Source organism: Musa acuminata, chromosome BXJ1-2 (assembly GCF_036884655.1).
Source record: "Musa acuminata AAA Group cultivar baxijiao chromosome BXJ1-2, Cavendish_Baxijiao_AAA, whole genome shotgun sequence".
In the NCBI taxonomy this organism is placed as follows: domain Eukaryota; kingdom Viridiplantae; phylum Streptophyta; class Magnoliopsida; order Zingiberales; family Musaceae; genus Musa; species Musa acuminata.
The window spans coordinates 28,091,160-28,113,584 of NC_088328.1; the positions used below are offsets into that span (position 1 = coordinate 28,091,160).

A 22,425-nucleotide genomic window follows, 5' to 3' on the forward strand; every position below is an offset into this window, starting at 1 on the left:
TGTCAAGCATCTGAAGGAGCATGGAACTCAAATCTCAATAGAAAGGAAGAAGCTGGTGAGGTTGGATATACAACAAGCTAAAATATCTCTGTCTCAAGCTCATCGATGAAACACCGAAAAAATCCAGAGAAATATATTACTTCAAGACTCTTTATGACAAAGGTATGCTATGCTCATCGGAGTACAGAACTTGACCCAACTCCATAGGCCATAATTCCTTCCAAATACAGGAAGATTTAGAAGCTTATAAGGATCATAGTTGAGCTTATTACATTGTTGTTATTGACAGCATCATATCATATGCAGTTTGCAAACTTAAAAGTGACGCACAATTACTGACTTAGATGGACTTAAAGAGTTTACTATCTAAACCCAAGACTGGGCTTAAAGTTGGGCCCATCCAAACAACTAGTAGTGGGCCATTTCTCTTATAACTTCCACGGTCTATATGATGTTCTTGTGGTGATGTGACGTGTTCAATGGGTTCGCCTCATATGAAGCTAAACGCAATTATTCATGATATCGGTGTCTCCGTATGGCCACAGAACAGGAAGTCGAGTCCGTCCGCTGTCGCATTGTTGGAGTGGGACCCAGGAATGGAAGCCGACCATTCTTTGCCGCGTCATTCCGCGGGCTCCACTGTAGTTGTGGGGGTGCGTGCACGGTGCCAGGAAAACTTCAGATGCTTCGTGCCGTCAGTTTGCGATTCTAGATTGTTCCTTGCTTCGCAGAACGGAAACACCAAAACAAAAACGTTTTTCCCGGTCCTCCGAACCGCGCTTCTCTTACGCTTTCGTGATCCACTCGCTACGTACCTTCATTCCGGTGGCGGAATAAGGGGTGGCTCCATTCCGGGACCCACTCGCGGTGGTCTGGTGGCCCACGTGGTATGGTGGATCAAGTAGTTCTGTTTCCGTTTTCTACTGTTTTCTACGGTTATATTTGCTGCGGCAGCAGGAGGACGAGGAACTCAAGATCGTTGGAAATTCCTTGGCTTCTCGATCGATCTCTTCGCCAATCCGACGCGGTTGAAGCCGGAAATCTCCACCATTTCCCCTGGTCTCGGCCACAATCGCCGATCGCCGCGGGAATCCGTCCTCGCCCTCGTTGAATTTGTCCCTTTCGTTTTGATTCTAATCACCTCCATGGAGCTTGGTTTTGGACCATCCGATAGGGTCCCAGAGTTTCCCGAGATAGGATTGGCTGTGTGACCGATGCCGGAGCTGCGTAGCGGGCCGCAAAGAGGCCCGGTGCAGCAGAATCCGGTAGTCAAGGCCGTCCGTGGGGGCTGCCGACGCCACGACAAGGAGGAGAGAAGGGGAGGCGGCGAGGAACCTTGAAGAGGCCTGCCGAAAGGGAGGAAGGCGTCGGTTTGACCGAAGGTGGACAGAAGGTCGAGGAATTGGGCTGGGAAGAGAAAAGGAAGAAGGAGGTGGGGTGAACGGGATGGATGAATTTATGATTGGCGGAAGGAACGCTGACAAGCTCCCTGGTGCTGATGACGATGGAAGCACGGCGCCTCTACCGGAAAAGGTTGGTATTTGTTCGCTTATTTTTACTTCTGTCGATAATTTCTTGCCAGGAATTGCAAGTGAGGACATCTTCCATCGATATCGCAAACCTGAATAGGTGAGATCCTTGAAAATTACTTTTCATTTGTGTACTTGCTTCTGTGGTGATGTTGTTTTGACAATCTATTCATGAAATGGGAGATCAGCAAAAATTTGGAAAGACAATAAGAAGAATAATTGTTAATTGGATTTCATCCCCTGTTTCAAACTAAGGAAACCAAGTAACCCAGAGAATTCTAAGGCAATAGAGAAGCTAAGTGACGAATCTTCTTCTTGTCTTTGCTTATACAATGAAGTGGAGAGATGGCAATATGTACTAGCATGTCCAAATTCAGTGGCATGAACAATATTCTTGGAGCCCTTTAATAAATCTTGGTTTGTCACTTTGATGAGGCCAGGAAGTTGCTTTCCTGTCTGGCAATCCAGAGTTCTTTAGCATACATTGGATAGGCTCTGCAAGATGATTTGTTGAAGATGATGCAATGACCCCAAGCATAATTCATACTACCCAGCAACTGAGGATGTTTGCACTGGGCAAAAGGACCTAGGGCTTAGGTTATGAGGTTTGAAAAAAATGACAGGAAATGCAATTGAGAATTATATCAGTCATCTCGTCAAGATGAGTAACCAGAAGGGAGGGTGTTCGATATAACTCTGTTGTAACACTCATAATTCTTTTTAGTGCTTTCAAAGCTTTTAAATTTTCTCAGACTTATGCCAATTGTAAAGTAATTAGTTGCTTTTAGTTTACTTCATTTATATCTGCCAGTTACTAAAACTTTGCTATGATAGGATGAAAGGGAAAAAAAAGGTTTATTAAAATTAAGTAGCATCAGTTAAAGGCTTATTAAAATAAAGCAGTATCAGTTAACTGGGGAAAACATGTTATGTATAATCCTTGATTTCTGATGTCACATGTCCCTTTTGTTTACTAAATGAAAAACTTTTGCCTTTTGGCTTCAACAAGGTAATATTACCTTTTAAGCATCATAAAAAACAAGGAGAATTTTAAACCACTCACAAATGTTGTAAATATTTATGGTTTCTACAACACTAATTTGCATATGCATTTGATTTCTTTGCTGCAGGTCCAGATTGGCAATTCGCCAGTGTACAGAATTGAAAGGAAGCTTGGGAAGGGTGGATTTGGACAGGTATATGTTGGCCGACGAACTTCTGTTACTAATGCAGATGATAGAGCTACCAGTTCCAATGCATTAGAGGTGATGCATATTGTTCATTATTGTTATTTAATTGGTTGATGCTTATTGTTCATTATGGTTATTTAATTTACTTTGCAACTGATTCCTATCTGTTCCTCTAGGGAAATTTGTCATGTGAACATGATTAAAGTCTATATATCTTCTTTCTCCTCAGGTGGCAGTGAAATTCGAGCATCGAAGCAGCAAAGGATGTAACTATGGACCTCCATATGAATGGCAGGTTTACAAGTGAGTTGTGCTTCATTAGTTTATGACTCTAATTTTCGTTTGATTTTATAGTTTTCAACCCTTATTATGTTTCATGGGTGCAGCACGCTTGGTGGCATTCATGGTATTCCACGAGTCCATTACAAAGGCCGTCAAGGTGACTACTATATCATGGTAATGGACTAGCTTCTCTATGAATTTACTTGAAATAATTAATTTGAAAGAATGGCAATATCTGTTTGCCCCCATTACTCTCTGATATTCTATGATCATACTTTGAAATCTATAGGTTATGGATATGCTTGGGCCAAGTCTATGGGATGTGTGGAATAACAATTCTCATACGTAAGTATCCTCACTGTGCATACTGCATTTTGTGGCTTACCATCTCCTAATAGATTTGGTGGTTCATACTTTCCCTTGATTTGTGCAGCATGTCCATCGAAATGGTTGCATGCATTGCTATCGAAGCAATTTCCATTCTTGAGAAGATGCACCCTAAAGGGTAGGTCCTTTTTTTGGTTCCATGATTTCAGGTGTTCAGAAGAATTATTTTCTTGCATCTTTCTTTTTTAATGTTGCTTGGTGTTCTTTGATATGCTGCCAACATTTGCTTATAAACCACTGTTTGTATCAGATATGTGCATGGGGACATAAAGCCTGAAAACTTTTTGCTTGGCCCTCCTGGTACTCCTGAAGAGAAGAAGCTTTTTCTTGTTGATCTTGGATTAGGTGCTTACTACTATGCTCGAGCAACAGACGTGATGTTTCAAATGAATTTGATATAGAACTTTAGATACTCCTAGTTATTCCATATCTCCAATGATTTACCATTTTTCGCTGTCAATATCAGCCACTAGGTGGAAGGATAGTGCTACAGGGCAGCATGTTGAGTATGACCAGAGACCTGACGTTTTCAGGTAACTTAATGAGTAATGACATTTGTATTCTTTCTTTCTTCCTTAAAAATAAATAGTTAAGCTTTTAATGTCTTTCTGTTTAGTTGTTGAAAAATGGCATTTTTGCCTCATCTTTCTAAATATTTCAGGGGCACTGTCCGTTATGCTAGCGCGCACGCACACCTTGGAAGAATTGGGAGCAGGAGAGATGACTTGGAATCTCTTGCTTATACACTTGTTTTTCTTCTGCGTGGCCGTCTACCTTGGCAAGGGTTCCAGGTCTAGCTGTTTGAATTGTATCATAGTTTGCGAAAAAAATTTTTCTCATTTGTGCTTATGCTTATCCATTTTTTCCTGCTTGTAGGGTGAGAACAAAGGCTTTCTTGTCTGTAAGAAAAAGATGGCCACCTCCCCAGAATCCTTGTGTTCTTTTTGCCCACATCCATTCAGACAATTTGTTGAGTATGTTGTGAACTTAAAGTTTGATGAAGAACCTAATTACACGAGGTGCATTTCACTGTTTGATGGATTAGTAGGCCCAAGTCCAGATATCAGGCCTATCAATACCGATGGTGCTCAGAAGGTAGTAGATGACCTTTACATGTCTTTCGAATTTCCTTTGTATAATGAAATCAACTAATTCCAGCTAATCTATGTGCAATTCTATATAAAGCTTGTCCATCAGGTTGGTCAAAAGAGAGGTCGACTCATGATGGAAGAAACAGATGAACAACCAAAGAAGAAAGTACGGATGGGAATGCCAGCAACACAATGGATAAGTGTCTACAATGCCAAGCGACCTATGAAGCAAAGGTGCAAGTTATATATGTTGTGCAATACTAGAAATTACTCAAAAGGATGAAGCAATTTATATCACATCTCTGATATTGCAGATATCACTACAATGTTGCTGATGCAAGGATTGCACAACATATTCAGAAAGGAAATGAAGATGGTTTGTTCGTTAATTCTGTTGCCTCTTGCACAAATCTATGGGCATTGATTATGGATGCTGGCACTGGTTTTACCACCCAGGTTTATGAACTTTCACCATTGTTTCTTCACAAAGTGAGTTTTCTGACACATTATGCAATTCTATTTTATTTGTTATTATATACAGATATACAAGTGCCTTTTTTTGTCTTTAGTGTCGGAGATAATTTTGAGCTACAACTTGCAAATACTTGCATAAAGTTTCTCACAAACAATTTTATTTCACCTGGCAGGAGTGGATTATGGAGCAGTGGGAAAAAAACTACTATATCACCGCATTAGCTGGAGCAAACAATGGCAGCTCTTTGGTGGTTATGTCCAGAGGTAATTTCTTTCTTTTCCTTGTATGTCTAATCGTTCAACAACTTCTGCTGATATCTCTCAACTTTCTGATGGCATCGTCAGGTACACCATATGCACAACAATCATATAAAGTCAGTGATTCATTTCCCTTCAAGTGGATAAACAAAAAATGGAAGGAGGGATTTTTTGTCACTGCAATGGCCACTGCAGGAACTAGATGGGCAGTTGTGATGTCACGAAATGCTGGCTTTTCAGATCAGGTCCTCATTTAAGAATTAGATTCAATTTTGAGGATTGCAATTGCCCTCTTGCTTTGAAGTTTCTGATGCAGTGATTCTTGTTTTGAATGACCAGGTTGTGGAGCTTGATTTCTTATACCCCAGCGAAGGAATACATCGAAGGTGGGACAGTGGTTATCGTATTACTGCTACTGCTGCTACATGGGACCAGGCTGCATTTGTTTTGAGCATACCTAAAAGAAAACCTCCTGATGAAACACAAGAGACGTTAAGAACATCAGCTTTCCCCAGCCAGCATGTGAAGGTAACTTCATTAGCATCAGTCACTAGGACCATCTGCAATCTTTTGACTTCATTGATGTCGATTGATTGTATTGTTTGCTTGCAGGACAAGTGGGCTAAGAATCTCTACATATCATCTATTTGTTATGGAAGAACAGTTTCATGAATCTTATCCAGAGGGTGGTATTTAAATCATTAACTACTGGCTTTGAGGTGCATGCTGATCTGCAACCTTCTGTTAAATGTTGCTTCCCCCTCCCTCTCTTGCCAGCTACAGCCAACAAATGTTGTTGCTGCTGCCATTTGAGCTTTCAAATTGATTACTGGGTCTCTACGATTATTTCTCATTTGTACAGAAATTACTTCACGACAAATGCATGAATCCCAAAATTTTATGTTTTAGGCTGTAATTGTCAATCTTCACTACAGAGTACTTATCTTTTTAATGGGTACAGTTCTATCTTCGTTCCTGTATTTGTCATGATATACTTATTTTATAAGATACAGACAGATTGCATATCATAACATACATCATGCTCTTATTTGATTGTTGCTAAAACATTATTGTAGAACATGTAGTATAGCTAATTTCTCCTTTTCACTTTCATAATGTCCTTTTTTTCACATTTTTCATCAAGATTTAAAATTAAAATTGGAGATGATAAAAAATTAGTTTTTTCCTTGATAATAATCAAATATTAATTTCTAATTCCATAAATGTAATTTGAAATGATGACATTGCATGAATGTTTTGAACCTCCCGAAAAAGACAATTGGGCTGTTGTGGCCCAATTAAGTTATTGAGCCCATTAACATCATTATTAACCATAGGGCCTGCCTATATAAGCGGCATCACGTTATTTGCGATTAGGGTTTTCTGGGTTGCAGCCACCTCGCGTTCTCCAGCTCCGTCGCCGCTCGTTGTGGAGAGGAGAAAATGGCGGACACGAAGGCTGTCACGATTCGAACAAGGAAGTTTATGACCAATCGTCTCCTCTCCAGGAAGCAATTCGTCGGTCCATCAACCCATACCTTCTCCTTGTCTACGAGATTCCGTACAAAAGTGCCATATTTTTCGGTATCCTATCTTGATCTTTCTTTGATCGGTTTCAGGTCATCGACGTGCTTCACCCTGGGCGCGCCAATGTATCCAAGGTATGCGATATTTCGATGTGACGCCTCGAATTTGTGGTGTGGAATCGGTTTGGGCTTGGTCGCGAGTTTGTTTGTTCTGAGCTTGGTGATGGTGCAGGCGGAGTTAAAGGAGAAGCTTGCGAAGCTGTACGAAGTGAGGGATCTCGACACCATCTTTGTGTTCAAGTTCCGGACGCACTTTGGAGGAGGAAAGTCGACGGGCTTCGGTTTGATCTATGACACCGTGGAGAACGCCAAGAAGTATGAACCTAAGTATCGGTTAATTAGGGTATGCCTCCATCTCTCGGCACCGTGCCCTCGTAAAGTTATTTGAATTGCTTCCTTAACCTTGGTTGCTTTTTAATAGACTATTTATACTTAATACTTAGTTTGTTTCTCCTTCTCATTAGCTTTAATCATCTCGAGGACCCTTTATATTGTTAATCTGGTTTTTCTTGTGTGTTCCCAAGTTTAGAAATCATGTCCTAAACATTTTGTAGAAATGTCAGTGGACTGGTTGTAGCAGATTTTAAGATATGAAACTTGTGTTATCTTTCTATCAGTAGGCACCTAATGTTGTTTTGTTTTTCTTGGTTGGGTTTCTGTGGAGAGTAGTGAATTCCATAGACTATAAGGGTTTGTTTGGTTGTCAGTGAATGACCCAACTGACGTGCAGCTATTAAAGAAGTCACAGCTTACATGATTTGATGAAGTTGCTGCAAAATTGAGGAAATGGAGTTTAAAAAGTGGAAAAATACTTTTTGACTTTCTGGGGGAAGTTAAATTTTAAGAAGGGAGGAGGCGGAAGTTGCACACATCCCATGCTTACAACAGTGAAAACATTCTGAGTTTATTCTTTGCATCGGAGAGTGTTTGTTATATTGAAATACAAAGCAAAACATATGTGCATTACCTTTCATATTCTTTCTTGTCCGTCCTGTCATATTCTCTGTGCTCACCTGTTATAATGCTTTCAATTTAGGTTTCTAAATCTTTGCTTCATAACTTTTTTTACTTTCTTAGCAAGACCGGAAATCATCATAATTAGGATTATCACAAGCTACATCCAAGAAGTTGCTGGTTAGCCAGTGTTTGGCATAAGTTTGCTGCTTAATGAAGCATAAAATTGCCAACTTAAGTGAATGTATGACCAAGAGTGGTCACTGGTGGATTTAGTTGTTAAGATGGATTGCGTTGTTTTCCTTCCGAATACAGCTACTCACTTGGTCAGATTGCTTATCTAGATTTGTCTCCTCTCCTCTTGTTGGTGTTAAGAGTTTTTTTTTTTCTTAATGTGTGGTAGGAGCTTTTACGTGAAATTCGGAAAGTAATGCATGCACAATTAACCGGTATTCTAGGACCCTGATAACGTCATTTTGTATTTTTTTTGAAATGCTCGTTCAAACTAAAAAATATGTGCTAGGCAAACTCATCTCAGTTGTATGGTGAATATGTCCTAACTAGTCAGAGAAGTACATTTTTCTGCTTTGAACTGACATAAAATTATTTAGAATAATTTATATCTGACACAGCTTTTAACTCGTGACTGAGCTTCATGTGCATTTTGTCCATTTAAAACTGTCACACTTCTTTAAATTTCTGTTTTTAGTTCCATGCTTCCATGACTTTTTACCATGAATACGAAATTTGACTGTGTACTGTCAATTTGGCATCATGACAATTATAATACAACTACAACTATATGCTTTTCCAAAGTTGTTGGATTGTAAACATTCTTTGATTTGAGAAATCTGTACATTGTACACTGAATAGACATTTTTAGAAGAGAAATTTTTTGTGTAACTTTGTTTTTACATTTTCTTTTCTTTGAAGATGGGAAAACCTATGGTGCTGGGACTTGCAAATTAATCCTGTGTTTCTACTACGATTTATATTTTGTGTGGCAAATTTGAGAACTAATCTTGATCTGCATACTGTGTGTCGACAGAATGGGCTTGCAACAAAGGTAGAAAAATCGAGGAAGCAGATGAAGGAAAGGAAGAACAGGGCAAAGAAAGTTCGCGGTGTGAAGAAGGTGAATTATCCAATATTCTCTATCTTTTGGAACATAAATTAGTTGCTGCTATCTATTTGACCAAACATTACACCTTTATATATGCAGTTGACTAGCAAGTAATATGCTCCATGTCTCATTAGAGATGCTAACTGTTCATCTTACCCTTTATGTTTCAGACCAAAGCTGGAGATGCAGCCAAGGCTGGGAAGAAGAAGTGAACCATTTAACAAGTTTTCCTTTTTGACTATGGTTTGGCTAGCGAACATCATATTCTAGGACGCAATCTAAGACGGTCATTTTAATTGAATTTACATTTTGTCAGTTGTTTCAGAAGGGTGAATTTGTATTTGGTATTGAGGTCAAAATATTCTGCTTGTTTAGACCTTTGTTACCTATCAAAATGTTAATCTCTCAATAATCAGGTAGTTTCAGCGTTGCTTATTTCAAGCTTATTGGATGAGTCGACAACGTGTCATTAATTTTCATCCAAATTTTTATGGAGCCTTCTCATTCATTTGTTGCAATCGATAGCCTTAAAAAGTAGAGAGTGCAATGAATTCACGCTCGACTGCGATCCCAAGGTCAGCTTGCAACAAAGCTTGCAATGCATTTGATCTATAATATCTCATCTTTGTGATGTGAAATGTGGGGTTAAACAGCACTGCTGCTTTCAAGATCTTACAAATAAGCAACCAAAGATGGCATTTGACCTCCTGTCGGCCTTTCGAAACAGAATCTAATCGATCTATATGACATAAAAGGATTGTTAACATACTATATCCGAACACTGAATTTACCACAACAGTCCATTGCTTTCTACACAAGCACGCTAGCCTTTGATCAATTAAGAGGCATGAAAATAAAGATTTGCTACAAAAAAACAAAAAGACTCCTACCGTTTGTGTGGGAATGCCCACTTTCATCATGACTGTAACTTGAAGCCTCTTAGTGTTCCTAGAATGTAATTTGTAGCATAATTTATTGAATCTAGTAAGACTTTGGGGATGAAATGCCCCATTGGTCTCAAAGCTCACTTTTCCTTCTCTTTGCGGACTTCGAAGATGTTTTCTTTCCTCGAAACCACTTTTGTATTCTTTGTGATGTCTTGTGTAGATTGGCCTTCATCTGCTTGCTGGCCTTTGTAATACCTTGCAGGATTCTCTGTTTCAAATCTTTCTTGGGAGAATCTTTGTCCTTTATAACCTTACCCTAAAAGAACAAAATAAACATGATAGGAGTTGCAGAAATCTGGAAAAGAACTTAATTAAGAAAACTGAACATTACCAATTTTGCGGGGAAGTTATCCTCATCATCCTCCTCCTCCTCCTCCTCCTCATCATCATCATCATCAGATTGTTCATCACCAAAATTATTCTTCATCAAATCTTCCCTGGAATACATTTTCATGCTTGGTGCTCCTGGCATACCCTAACAAAGTACAGCATCTTCAGGCATGTTTAGATAAGAAATATTGCGGATGGTTTGAACTAATGGAAAACTCTACCTCCATCGACCTCAAAATCTTTTCCATTTCAGCATCCTTTGATGGTTTTGCAAGAAATGGGTCTCCAGGAAGCCTATCCTGCACACCAGAAGAGGTCCAATGTTATGTTGCTCATAAAAAAATGTGTAGATGTGGTTATCTTCACGACACTACTCCAAGATATCACCAGAAGAGGCCATATTTTAATTCCCAAGGTTAATTATTGCCCAAGTAACCAACAATTTCAAGAAGCATAAAAATAATTCCAAAGACATTATGAGTTGCTTTTAAATCATACAGGATAGAAGTTATGAATGAAATGGAAAGAAATAATGGCACTAACTACATCCATATTTGTTGATTGCTCAAATACTTCTTGCATCGTTCAGTATCCAGAAGATCATAATTGTAATTCTTTCAAGATTTTGGCAAACTCAATGATCTTTCTACGCTGTGGAACTTTTCCACTGCAAACCACTCAAGTGCCAAAGTTCTGCAGTGATACGCCAGAAAGCATTCAGCAACCTTCTCAGTGGAACTATGCAAGAAGACTATCTATTGGTATTCCTTCATTTTAATGTTCATCATGCTTCGATTTTTATGTATAAGAGAGTCCTAGATCTATTTTGCTAGTCATGTATGAATTATTTACAGACCAAGAGGTCCAGCAAAGTAATGATAGCATAATGTTGGCATGGAAGAAAGTGTTGTCCATGTGCACAACAAGAAAGTAGCAGAATATTGTATTTGTGTACAGACCTTTAAAAAACTATATTTCTCCATAAACAATAAAAATAAATTAGAAATTCCTGCTAGTACATAAATACCATTACCTTCGGAACTGGCGGTGTTTCAGCAGAGCATGCTTCAGATAGATCATGACAGAGAAACTTCACTAATGAATCAGCTGAAGGCCTGGTTTTGAAGACAAACTCAGCAACATCAGTGTCAGCATAACCCATGACCTGAAAACAATTGATGTTTGATGGCGAGTCAATGCAAATAGTACATAAGAAAGGAAAATGAGATTCAAGATAAAGGAGAACAATCAATGTATACAAAAGGACTAATTATAGATTAGCCCCTATAATTAGACCTCTATAACATTCTGGTCCCTAGATTTAAAAAATTTATATTGGAATCCCTATAGTTATGAAAGCGAAACATCTAACTCCATTTACCCTAACGTCGTTAATTTTACCGATGGAAGCACTAAAACGATGGGCAAAAAAGTAATTTCAACGTTCCAATTACATTTTCGGTGGTGGCAAATGACGACGTCGCTGGGGGCTCCAGGTGGCTGTTGTGGTTAAGGAGGAAGAGCAACAGCGAGAGGTGAGGCAAAGGGGGAGGAGGAAGAGGATGATGCATCTGTGTCGACGCCGATGCAAATGCAGATGCAGATGCAGAGTGACAACGCTCTGCATCTGGGTTGACGCTGACAACGATGCAGGGAAGGGGGACGCTGCTCTATATCTACATCGGTGTTGACACAGTTGCTGAGCGATGTCGACGCAGATGTAGAGCGTTGGCATCTGCGTCGTCCTCTTCCTCCTCTCCCTTAGCCCCATATCTCGCTGTCACTCTTCCTCCTCATCCACAACAGCTACTCACAGCCCCTAATAGCGCCGCCATCCGCCACCACAAAAAACGTAACCGGGATATTGAAATTATATTTTTTCCCATCGTTTTCGTACTTCCATCGATAAAACTAACGGTGTTAAGATAAATGGAGATAGATATTTAACTTCTATAACTATAGGGATTCCAATGTAAATTTTTTAAATCTAGGGATCAGGATATTAAATAGGTCTAGCTATAGAGGGTAATATGTAATTAGCCCTCTATAGAATTAGTTCAACTCGATCATAAACATGTTTAGAAATTTATTTATAGTAACAAAGGATTTCAATAGAGCAAAAAGTCAATGTGAAATATCAGGCCTAGTTATATGCTTGGGCAGGAATCATTGCATTCCATAATTGGGTTGTAGTGCTTTTAGACTTGACAGTCCTTTGTCGCACATACAGTTAGTATGAGAATCATCATTAGAATCATGTGATTTTTCATGTTCAACTAATGCCAACTCAAATAAAATAGTGTTCAACATAAGTATCTCATGGAGATCTCTAACCTAATCTTGATAACTTGACAAACATAGTCTGGCAAAAGGCAAAATGGAAGTCTGTACAGCAATTCACAAGCAAACATTAAAATCTAACCTCTTGGCAAGCACGTTCAATGGTCTTACATTCTGAGTTGCACATCCCTTCGATCCCTTGTTCAACAAGCTGGAATAAGCAAGAACAATATCAGCTGTGAGCCAATCAGAAAGTAGATAAAGATTAGAACATAGCTCTAAACAAATGACAGTTCAAGAGCAGGATGTCCCTCACTTCATGTACAAAGGTAGACCATATACATAAAAGCTCTACCAGCGTATAGTTCAAGCTTGTATTCATATGAATACACACCTATTCACTTCGAGGAAGCACCTGTGAAAGCCTCATGTCTGTACGAGCGACCTACCTAGACTTCATGTATTTGCCCTAGTTCACAGTTATTTAATTGTTTAAAAAAATACACGTCAGATCTTTCCATTGCAGGGTTCTAATTATGCTTTACACCTTCAAAAAAGATCCTCCGTATGTACATGGCTGGCACATTAAAATAAGGTGCCCACATAACAGACACATCATGAACATGTTTATCTTTTTTATTGCCTGCAGGTATATATACAAGAAACTATTGTATATTCTTTAGAATAGCTAGTGCAGAAAAGTATCAACATTAGTTCAAACAGACATTGGTCTTAGGATCGGAAGGATTGACCAAAGTACGTAATCCACAGACTACCTGGTTCACTTCATATCATTGAGCAAATTGTGCATCTGCCTTCATAAATAGAAAATCAATTAGGAATACATTGTCTTACCTTAAGAACAATCCTTTCCTTTGCATGATTGTAAATCTCATTTAGATTTTAGATTGTTACAACTTACAACTATGTTGCCCCCACTATGGGCAAGGGTCATCTTGCAACTATCCTTCATCATGATGGAAAATAAGTCTTTGAGAAACCTTCTAGTTGCAAACTTTTTCTTTTTCAGAACAACATCTTCCAGGTGGGCAATTGTTGATGCCTGAAATCCAAGCCTTCATCCTTTGGTTTTTAGTCCATATCATATGATTTTTCTTAAGTCTTTTAGAAAACTTACTAAAAGGCCAAGCTCAGCCCATTGGACCAAATTATATGTACCTGATACATTGGCCAAGTAATCTAGTTCCTAAGGAAAAAGAAAAAGAAAAAGCAAAGTCAGGGCTAAAATCAGCCCCAAGTTAGCAGGCTGTCATTCTCGAAGGGAATAGTCAGATTTACAAAACCTTAAAAATCACAATGCTTACCCAAAAAAATCTACTATCTAATTGGGATTTGGAATTCAAAGTACAGGTGAAATCAATCACACTCTTTGACAAAAAAAAGAACAAGAACTAAGGTTGATCTTTATAGAAAAAAATCATCTTTCTCATCTCATATCAATATCCACAGAATGCAGGGACCCTCACGCATATGAATCTGATCATTACATTGAGAAGCTTCAGAAAGCTGTCTGTTTGTTCCAACCCTACATGTCATGGTTCTATGGTGAAAAAGAAATAAACTCCTGTGGATATTTGAACAAAAAAAGCTGTATTTTGCATTCCTCGAGACACACTATAAATTAGATCTTCTTGTATGCATCAGATGAACCATCGAACAAAAAGCAATTTCTACCCTTACACTGCACTATTCTTCCAGGGCAATGGGCATCTTCATCAATAAAAGCAATAAACTTGATTCGGTAAGACATAGCTAACTAAAATGAACAATGAACAATTAAATAACTCATAAGCATACATTCGCTGCCCGACATAAACCATCCCCATTAGTAGAAACAACATTTAAAGCTAGTAGAAGCACACCATAAGATACTAACAAGATTTTCAATCTGTTGCAAAGAATTATAGATACCAAATGATATAAGAAGGAAAAAAAAAGTCCCAACTTGCAGAAAACCGAAGAGCGATACATTATTTCTCACAAAAATGAACCCACCAAGCATAGAAGATATGAAAATAAAGCATACAAAAAATATGATACATTGCAAAAATTCATCAACTGTTTGTCTTAACAACCAGAATGACTCAAGACAACATAAATGAGCGGAATCAAATCAACAAGTTGCTTACTCACCTGCAATCTATCACCTTTTTCGACGATATCGATCTGCAGCATCCAATCCGCTTGTTCCTTCTTCAAATTGCAGATATTCTCGGCGATCTCTATGATCTGAAACTCCGACACCTAATCCAAACACAGTTTTAGAGGAGGAATTGCGTCAAGATGCAAAGCTTTAGAACCAAAACCGACCGAGGGTTCAAGATCAGGGAAAACCAACCTTTTTCGGAGAGACCTGAGCCTCCTTGTCCATGACCTGGCGGTAGATCTGGTGGGCGACCTTCTCGCATACCTGGCACTTGATGTAAGGGATATCTTCTCTTCTCGCCGCCGAAGATGGCTTTTTCTGGGACGAAAGGGAGACCGGGACGGAAGACAATAGGACAAAAAGAAAGGAGAGAACGAACAGGCCTTTGGAGAGCGCCGCCATTGCTCTCCTCCTCTTGCCTCCGCCTCTTTCTTCGAGTCTTCAGCCTCGTAGTCGCGCAGAGGTCATCGATCCACCCGCTACTTAGGATTGCCTGAAACAACGGCCGTTACATAAGCTATCATAACGTTTGCAGAGAGTCTCGTTATATTAAACAGGTTTCATGCACGTGCCATGCACGTGATAAGCGATGTAAGAAGCTGCCATGTTACATATGTTCTATAGCAAACGTTATGTGATGAGACTAGTAATAGTCACGAGGGTATTGTTGAAATTTATTTTTCTTCTTTTCTTTTAGATTTTCTGTGATAAAGACATATATCTTAATTTTTAGATAATATTTTTGGCTAATCTTTATTTTTTATTATAATTAATTACGATAATCATTTTCGATCAGATAATCATGAGTCATATGAAGTTCTAAACTCTTAATCATTGAATAATTTTTTTTATTTAAGATTAGGCTGTGATTTAGTGGGATGTAAGAGCTGTAATTTATAATTATGCATGATTGACATTTCCAAGTAATAGTTAGAAACTTGTGCTTAATAGCATAATGCGGAGGTTATTTTCGGTAAGGTTCATTGTACCGTATCGTACCGGCGTTTCGATCCGGGCTCGGTACGGTATGGTACCAGTGTACCGGACGGTATATTAGGACGTACCGAATATTTTTTTTATTTTTCATACTGTAGCAGTGCTATAGTATAGCACTGTAGTACTGTAGCAGTACCGGTAACCTGTCGGATCGGTACGTACCACCTGGTACGGGCGGTACGTTTCGGTACGACAGACCTTGATTTTCGGTAAGTTGAATTAATATCGTAAATGAATTATTTTATTATTTCTAATTATAATTCTAAGAGAAAATTAATAATATTATAGTGAATTGAAACTTGTCACAAAAGAGAAAAAAAAAACAAAGGAAAGGAAAGAAGAAAAGCATGCTTCATATGCATCACAATAGATTGATGAAGCATCAAGACTCTACCTTTGAACAGATGCAACTATTCCTTGCTGATCCTCACCTGCCAAGAGAAAAGACAAATTTAACGGCACTTTATGTATGTTTCGGATGACCTAACAATGTCGATTGCAGTAGGAAAGCACTGTTCCATACCTCGTTAACCATCCTTCTTTCTTCACTTCTCAAGGTGAGCATGACACCTGCATAGCCTCCATGAAAGACAACTACTACAAGGACCACAGCAGTTCCTCCTCATGGAATGCTCACTGTGGGCTCTCCAGTGGCTTTGGTGGATCTTTATCTGTAGTCCATGCCACTCCCTCAGCTGAAAAGAATGTGAAGAGAAGAGTCCTCAGCATGCTCACAAAGGCCTTAATGATCTGAAAACTCTTTCGAGTTTGTTGATGAGTTGTTGACCGAATTCCCACTGTCATTCCCTTTGTTTAGACAAAATGTTTGCAGGATCTCTTTTGCTGCCATGAGTTGTTAGAACTCAGCAATCAATGTGGCACTTTTATATATGCTTTCTTGTGGAATGACACCAAAGGATGCTGTCAGTCATCAGAGGAGCAATTTGCAAGTGTGAGGTCAGTGGTTGAGTTCCCTGAGTTGGACATTTCCACAACCCAAGCTTCCACAATCGAAAGGGACTTTGCTCATTATTTGTGATGCAGACTCACTAACCAAACCAAGCACAGGCGAAGACTACGCTGCTTGTCTCCTACATCACTCTCCTTGTGTTGTAGGATTATATAAGTAGTCCAATGAGAGATGAACAAAGTAGAGATCATATTATGGACTTTGTTGCAGGTGTTTCTTTTGCCTTTTCTCTAAGATAGCATGGAACAACAATATAGCATATCATCCACACACACACACATGCGCAAGTCAAGCCATCTGAACTTGGCATTCAATGTTGTGCCATAAATCATGCCCCTAATTAAGCTTTGACTACATAAAGTTGGATTCTTGCTTTGAGTCTTAAGTCAAACTTGAAATGGGGTTATGGTTCTGCATATAACAATGACAACATCAATACTTCAATCCCCAACAAGATCTAAAGTCAAACCTAAATAGTTTCTCCACCAGAATGCATGGAAAGAAGTGTCTCTCTATCAAATTTACATAGTGTTTCCAAGTGAGATATATTTCTACTAATCCTTGATAATTGGCTTCCCAAAAGAGTAGCTACTTGAGCACTATCCAAGTAAGCATTGGGTCAGACTTGCTTTCTCAAAATTTCCACATGCAATGGTTGGGTGAAATTTTTCTGAAGGTCAAAGTTTGGCTTCTTCTTAGCCTATCATCTATCTTATTGAGAGTGCAAAATGAACCATCTCCTCAGAAGGTAGAAAAGTATGTATGAACCAAACTCATGAGATAAGACATGTATTCTGCCAAATTTGCCTTCTTTTTCCTTGGTTCTGATAGAATGTGAAGACAAAGTTAGGTTGCCATCTTGACACCTAACTTGTAATTTATCTTTGAGCAGCCATCAAAAAACAAAAGACCACCAGATTCATTAGGTTGTGGAAGAGGAAAGCCATCTCTATGCGATTTATTTGCCTCTTGCCTTTCTTTTAATGTTGCTCTTCATTGTTCACTGTTGATCACAAGTCTTCCGTGCAATGCCTAATTGATGATGGCAGGCCAAAAACGCTTCAAGAAGAGTCCAATGGTTGATCATTGAAGGAGATGTTTCTCCTACATCTGTAGCGGAAATTGATTTGAGCCTAACACCATCTACCATCTCTTGACTCAAAATTGTTGACCACTTCACCATTTCGTTGACTTATGTTGACTTTTCACCCCCCACTTCGGTTCGAGGTAATCGAGAATCTTACGCATGCAACGCCAGTGCGATGGATCGAAACGAATATTGGAATCAATTGCATTCAGTTTTGATCGAGAAATTGGACCAATTGTTATGATTAAAACCATGGGGATTTACTTAAAAGAAATCTAATTTTTGGTAATGGTCAAAATTAAGAACCCACGAGACCTGGTCAAATCTCCGTTGACCATCAAATCGGACGGTCGAGATTCCATCCATTTATCGAACCTATCCACCGAACTTGGGCCCCGCTAAAAGGGTACTGTCGTCAATTCGTAATGGGCTTCATGGGCATCGGGTGCGGTCACCCCCAGTTCGCTCACCGCCGTCGCCGCAGGCGTCGGTGCGCTTAATCGCGATTAAGGCAAAAGCCAAGGCGCACATATATAAGCGGCAGAGGGGATGGCGCGTTTTGGTCCATCCTTGGGAGGGCAAGGCGATGGGGGAATCGAGCGGGTCGGTCTCGGTGGATGTGGAGACGATCTCGTTTGGCGGAAAGGTTAGGGTTCTCCCGGATCCGTTGGGGCTCCTCTTGTTTCTCCCTTTCTGTGGCATCGTCGCGAGTGACATCTTGGATCTTGTGCTGGTTGTGCGGTGGAGTGCGTCAATCTTTTTGTTTAGTGTATTGTTTGTGTTCTTCTCGAGGTTTTTATTGCAATCAGTGTGATACGGCGGTGTGGTTGCCTTTTTAATGGTTTTCATGTGTGGTTTCCGGTGGTGCATTCGATCGTTTCGTGCTGGAGCTGAATGTGTCGATGGTTGTGTTATAGATTTGCTGTTGACACGGCGGGTCTCGATAACTGATTGCTCGGCGGTGTATGGGATGTTGAAGTTGCTGCCTTGCATCTGATTTCGGATTTTGATGGTGGTTTTTCGCTCTTTTCTCACCTCCTTATGGCTATTCTTTTGAGCATAGAGATGTAAAATTGGTCTTTTTAGTTGGTCTGATTCTTCTCTTTTGTACTGTTGAGCTTGATTTATTGTCCCTCGAAACTTCTTGGTGATCATCGATAGGTCTTTGAACGTGGCTCGATAAAATGCAAGGGGAATCATCTTTTGGCTTATACTATGAGTAATGGGGCCTTTGTACTCCGTGCCTTTAATACCCAAATGATGTTTAATGCGTAAGAGTACAGTTAATGATCCCTTTTTCCATCAGCAAAATGTTACTTTTGGATTTAGGAAGAAAAAAAAAGGTTGTAGTTTATTTATTTCTATTTCAGAGGTTGAGGTTGTGTTCTTTAATTATCTCTGAAGGTTAAACTAGATCCTTTAGGGGCATCGCGCGTTAACAAAGAATACTGATCATTGGTGCAGTGGTGGATGACTTCATTTGTAGTTGAGTTTATGAGTCATGCGCCAGAGATGTTCAGCCTTCTCAATTTTGACAACAACAAAAAGAATATTATAATCTCTTAATTCTTCATGGCGTTAGCCAAGATGAGTAATTCTCATTTTATTTAAGTGTGAAATAGATGTTATTGCACTTTTGTAGTCAAGGTAAGTTACAGTGAGTCTAATCTGTGTTACTGTAATATTTTGACAAATCCAATAGAATTCTGGTCATAATATTTCTTTGAGCTACTCCATATGAAAATATTTAGAGCCATCAGTTGACATACTGGAAGTTTGCAGTCCAGGTTCTTTTGCTGTTTCTTATAGCCTTCTTGCTTATGCTTTAAAATTAAGTTTTTTTGTGCTTTAATTATCTATATTTCTTTTTCTTCATTGATGCTCAATGGTATGAATGCTTTTGTTACTCCCAGGAACATCATGTGCCAACCAATCATGGTCCCATATCAGTTGTGGTGTATGGGGATCTGGAGAAGCCTGCACTTGTTACTTATCCAGATGTTGCCTTAAATTGTAAGTTGTTTGACAAGCAAATTCTTATTTCTTTCTGATATTTTCTTAGTAGAGAAGTTTTTGGGGTGTAATGATATGCTTTTGTTGATTTGTTCAGATATGTCCTGCTATCAAGGATTATTTTTTTGCCCAGAAGCGGCTTCTTTGCTGCTTTATAATTTCTGCATCTATCATATTAATCCTCCAGGTCATGAGGTCGGTAATCAGATTGCAGCTACACAATGATTTATATTTACAAGAAAAAAGTATGTGTTCTCAAAATCTTGAACTCTATGTCAATGTAACATTTGGGTCACTTTCCTTAAGAATCCTGCAGTTTGGTGCTGCTCCCATTTCTTCAGATGATCCAGTACTGTCTGTTGATCAATTAGCAGATCAGGTTGCGGATGTGCTTGATTTCTTTGGGTAATGAATTGTACTTTTCTTTTTTCTCCAAAAGGATCATATTCTTTGAATAGACGTGGTTAATTTTTTATTTTATGTTTTAATTTCTTATAACTTGCTCCGTGCAGATTAAATACTGTCATGTGCTTGGGAGTTACAGCTGGAGCTTACATTCTTACTCTTTTTGCAGTAGGTCATTCTGCTGCCTAGGTTCTTTTAGTATTTGCTTATTCTTATTTTTTATTAAATTATGATTTTTCTGTGTTTGTAAAGTCGAAGTATAGGGAACGGGTTCACGGTTTGATACTTGTCTCACCTTTATGTAAAGCTCCCTCATGGAAAGAGTGGTTGTACAACAAGGTATGTTCTTGTTACCAATGTTTTCTTTTTGTTTCTAATTGTGGCAAATAACAACCGCTGCTAATAAACAAATCTGAATCTTTAGGTTATGTCAAATTTTCTGTACTTCTATGGAATGTGTGGCTTAATTAAGGAATGGTTGATTCAGCGATACTTCAGTAAGGTGTGTTAGCAGCGCCTGGCTTCTGCCTTTTACCTTGTATATATCATCTGTTTCATATCTTATTTTATTTTGTCAGGAGGTCCGTGGAAGTTTTCAGGTTCCTGAGTCAGATATTGTACAAGCCTGTAGAAGTGTTAGTATTCACCTCTTCTGATGCTCTGCATTTAATTTGGGAGTGATGTTGAGCTTTAGTGCTGTATGCAGTCTTTGTTGAAATTGTTCGCTATTCTTTTATGCAGTTACTGGATGATAGGCAGAGTGTCAACATTTGGCGATTTCTTGAGTCTATAAATGAGTATGTTCTTAGCTCTTTCCATCTTGCTATCACTGAAGAATGAATAATGAAATCTCGACACCTTTTATGCTTTAACAGACGACCAGACTTGACAGAAGCATTAAAGAAACTCCAGTGTAGGACTCTAATTTTTGTGGGTGAGAACTCTCCCTTCCATTCAGATGCCGTCTACATGGCCACCAAAATGAACAGAAAATTCAGTGCGTTGGTTGAGGTGCTCCATCTATATAAATTATTTTCATTGACAATGTCAGTATCATACACGTCATTGGTCAGAATGAAGGATGATTTATGTTGCAATTGATTTGTATTTGCAGGTTCAGGCATGTGGATCTCTTGTGACTGAAGAGCAACCTCATGCAATGCTCCTACCGTTGGAGTACTTCCTTGTGGGTTACGGTTTGTACAGGCCAAGCCGGCCAAGTTGCAGCCCCAGGAGTCCGCTCAGTCCATCATGCATATCCCCAGAACTGCTTTCGCCTGAGAGCATGGGTGTGAAGCTGAAGCCCATCAAAACTCGCATCACACTTGAAGTTTGAACTAAAGCAGAGGGGATATACGATGTTTGGCTCGGTGAAGCCTCGCCCAACTTACACGATCGATATTGTGAAAATTGTAGAATATCAGTCTGTAATTTTGACTCTAGATTTGTTTTTGGTGGCCTTCAATGTGGATCAGGTCACTGTAGTATAGATGAATAGAAGGGGGAACATTTGCAGGGGACAAGCTGCAGAGAAGGGGATGTTCAGTAGATGTGATTGTATCGCATTCATTTTGAGTTATACAACCTGTAAATCTTCATTATTTACTTCGTTCATTAATAATAAACTGCAGTGAACTGTTCTTGGTCACTGCACATGTGTTGTATCTGCTCTTTTTCTTTCTTCGACTTATATTTTGGATCTTCATCATATCTTGGCTACAGTCTATGCTTTCATTTGAGAAAAAAGGTAATTCGATGCTTTCTTTTTGAGCACTTTGGTTGGTCGGCCATTGGATGATGATTATGCCAACAGCTCCAAAGAATGTGTTCTTTGAATTGCTTTATCATGGATCGATTATGTTGCTGTCTAGGTAGGATGGTGGGTGGTGAATAGAGCTTCATTCAATATGGCATTGCAGTGGAATGATGTGTCAGATGCTAAGGTCTGAACCAAAGCAGCAGACCTGTGCAAGCTTTATCCAACTCCATGGTATCACACATCTGCAACAACCTGTCAAATTTGGTGATCCTCCTGTCTTACTAGTTTGATTGCCCATCTGTATCAGGAAATTGTCAAAGATTCCATCTCTGATAGATTGTGCACATTGTAACAGATAGAACAGCATGAATTTGTTATCTTTCATGGATTGACCAGCCTTTATAATTATCTGTGAACTTTGGCAGGCTGCTCAGCTTCAGCCAAAGGTTTCTTGGAGCTGCTACTCTATGGACGTCAGCTTCGCTTTGGTGGATACAGCTGTGGGGATATGGGAAGCCCGGGGAAAGAAACGTGAGATATCTCATCAGCCCATCACAGTACCCTCCAAAGTGTAGTGTGTCCTCTTGTTGGAACTTG

At 39.2% G+C, this 22,425-nt stretch overlaps 4 protein-coding genes across 6 annotated transcripts; 3 read left to right on the top strand and 1 right to left on the bottom strand.

The window, feature by feature from the left end:
• Positions 1-1,074: 1,074 nt before the first annotated feature.
• LOC103975448 (casein kinase 1-like protein HD16) lies at positions 1,075-6,119 on the top strand. Its single transcript, XM_065099020.1, is given in 17 exon segments — positions 1,075-1,318; positions 1,320-1,533; positions 2,660-2,794; positions 2,949-3,022; positions 3,106-3,175; positions 3,291-3,346; positions 3,435-3,506; positions 3,639-3,733; positions 3,855-3,921; positions 4,050-4,179; positions 4,265-4,483; positions 4,574-4,713; positions 4,794-4,968; positions 5,127-5,217; positions 5,299-5,456; positions 5,551-5,739; positions 5,824-6,119. Coding segments are annotated over 17 exon segments (2,049 nt in total). The 5' UTR covers positions 1,075-1,214; the 3' UTR covers positions 5,884-6,119.
• Positions 5,906-9,315, top strand: LOC135607300 (small ribosomal subunit protein eS24z-like). Its single transcript, XM_065099027.1, has 6 exons — positions 5,906-5,930; positions 6,606-6,729; positions 6,831-6,872; positions 6,970-7,140; positions 8,800-8,886; positions 9,045-9,315. Exons 2-6 carry the CDS (start codon positions 6,655-6,657, stop codon positions 9,084-9,086), a joined length of 417 nt encoding a protein of 138 aa, XP_064955099.1. The 5' UTR covers positions 5,906-5,930; positions 6,606-6,654; the 3' UTR covers positions 9,087-9,315.
• A 303-nt stretch (positions 9,316-9,618) lies between these two features.
• On the bottom strand, positions 9,619-15,099 carry LOC103975445 (uncharacterized). The gene is made up of 7 exons (XM_018820955.2): positions 14,791-15,099; positions 14,586-14,696; positions 12,574-12,642; positions 11,185-11,316; positions 10,373-10,450; positions 10,153-10,296; positions 9,619-10,077 (listed from the first exon to the last, which is right to left on the bottom strand). Exons 1-7 carry the CDS (start codon positions 14,998-15,000, stop codon positions 9,892-9,894), a joined length of 930 nt encoding a protein of 309 aa, XP_018676500.2. The 5' UTR covers positions 15,001-15,099; the 3' UTR covers positions 9,619-9,891.
• Positions 15,100-18,188: 3,089 nt separating this feature from the next.
• Positions 18,189-21,733, top strand: LOC135607308 (protein NDL1-like). Of its 3 annotated transcripts, XM_065099055.1 has the most exons (12): positions 18,189-18,297; positions 18,569-18,663; positions 19,565-19,664; positions 19,762-19,859; positions 19,981-20,069; positions 20,177-20,237; positions 20,322-20,408; positions 20,494-20,571; positions 20,648-20,704; positions 20,811-20,866; positions 20,945-21,080; positions 21,184-21,733. In XM_065099055.1, the coding sequence occupies exons 2-12, from the start codon at positions 18,661-18,663 to the stop codon at positions 21,403-21,405; spliced, it is 987 nt and encodes a 328-aa protein (XP_064955127.1). In that variant the 5' UTR covers positions 18,189-18,297; positions 18,569-18,660; the 3' UTR covers positions 21,406-21,733. The 3 variants fall into 3 exon arrangements, with proteins under 3 accessions (XP_064955127.1, XP_064955120.1, XP_064955131.1); XM_065099048.1 differs by lacking the exon at positions 18,569-18,663 and having other exon boundaries at positions 18,209-18,297; XM_065099059.1 differs by lacking the exon at positions 18,189-18,297 and having other exon boundaries at positions 18,319-18,663.
• The last annotated feature ends 692 nt before the right edge of the window (positions 21,734-22,425 follow it).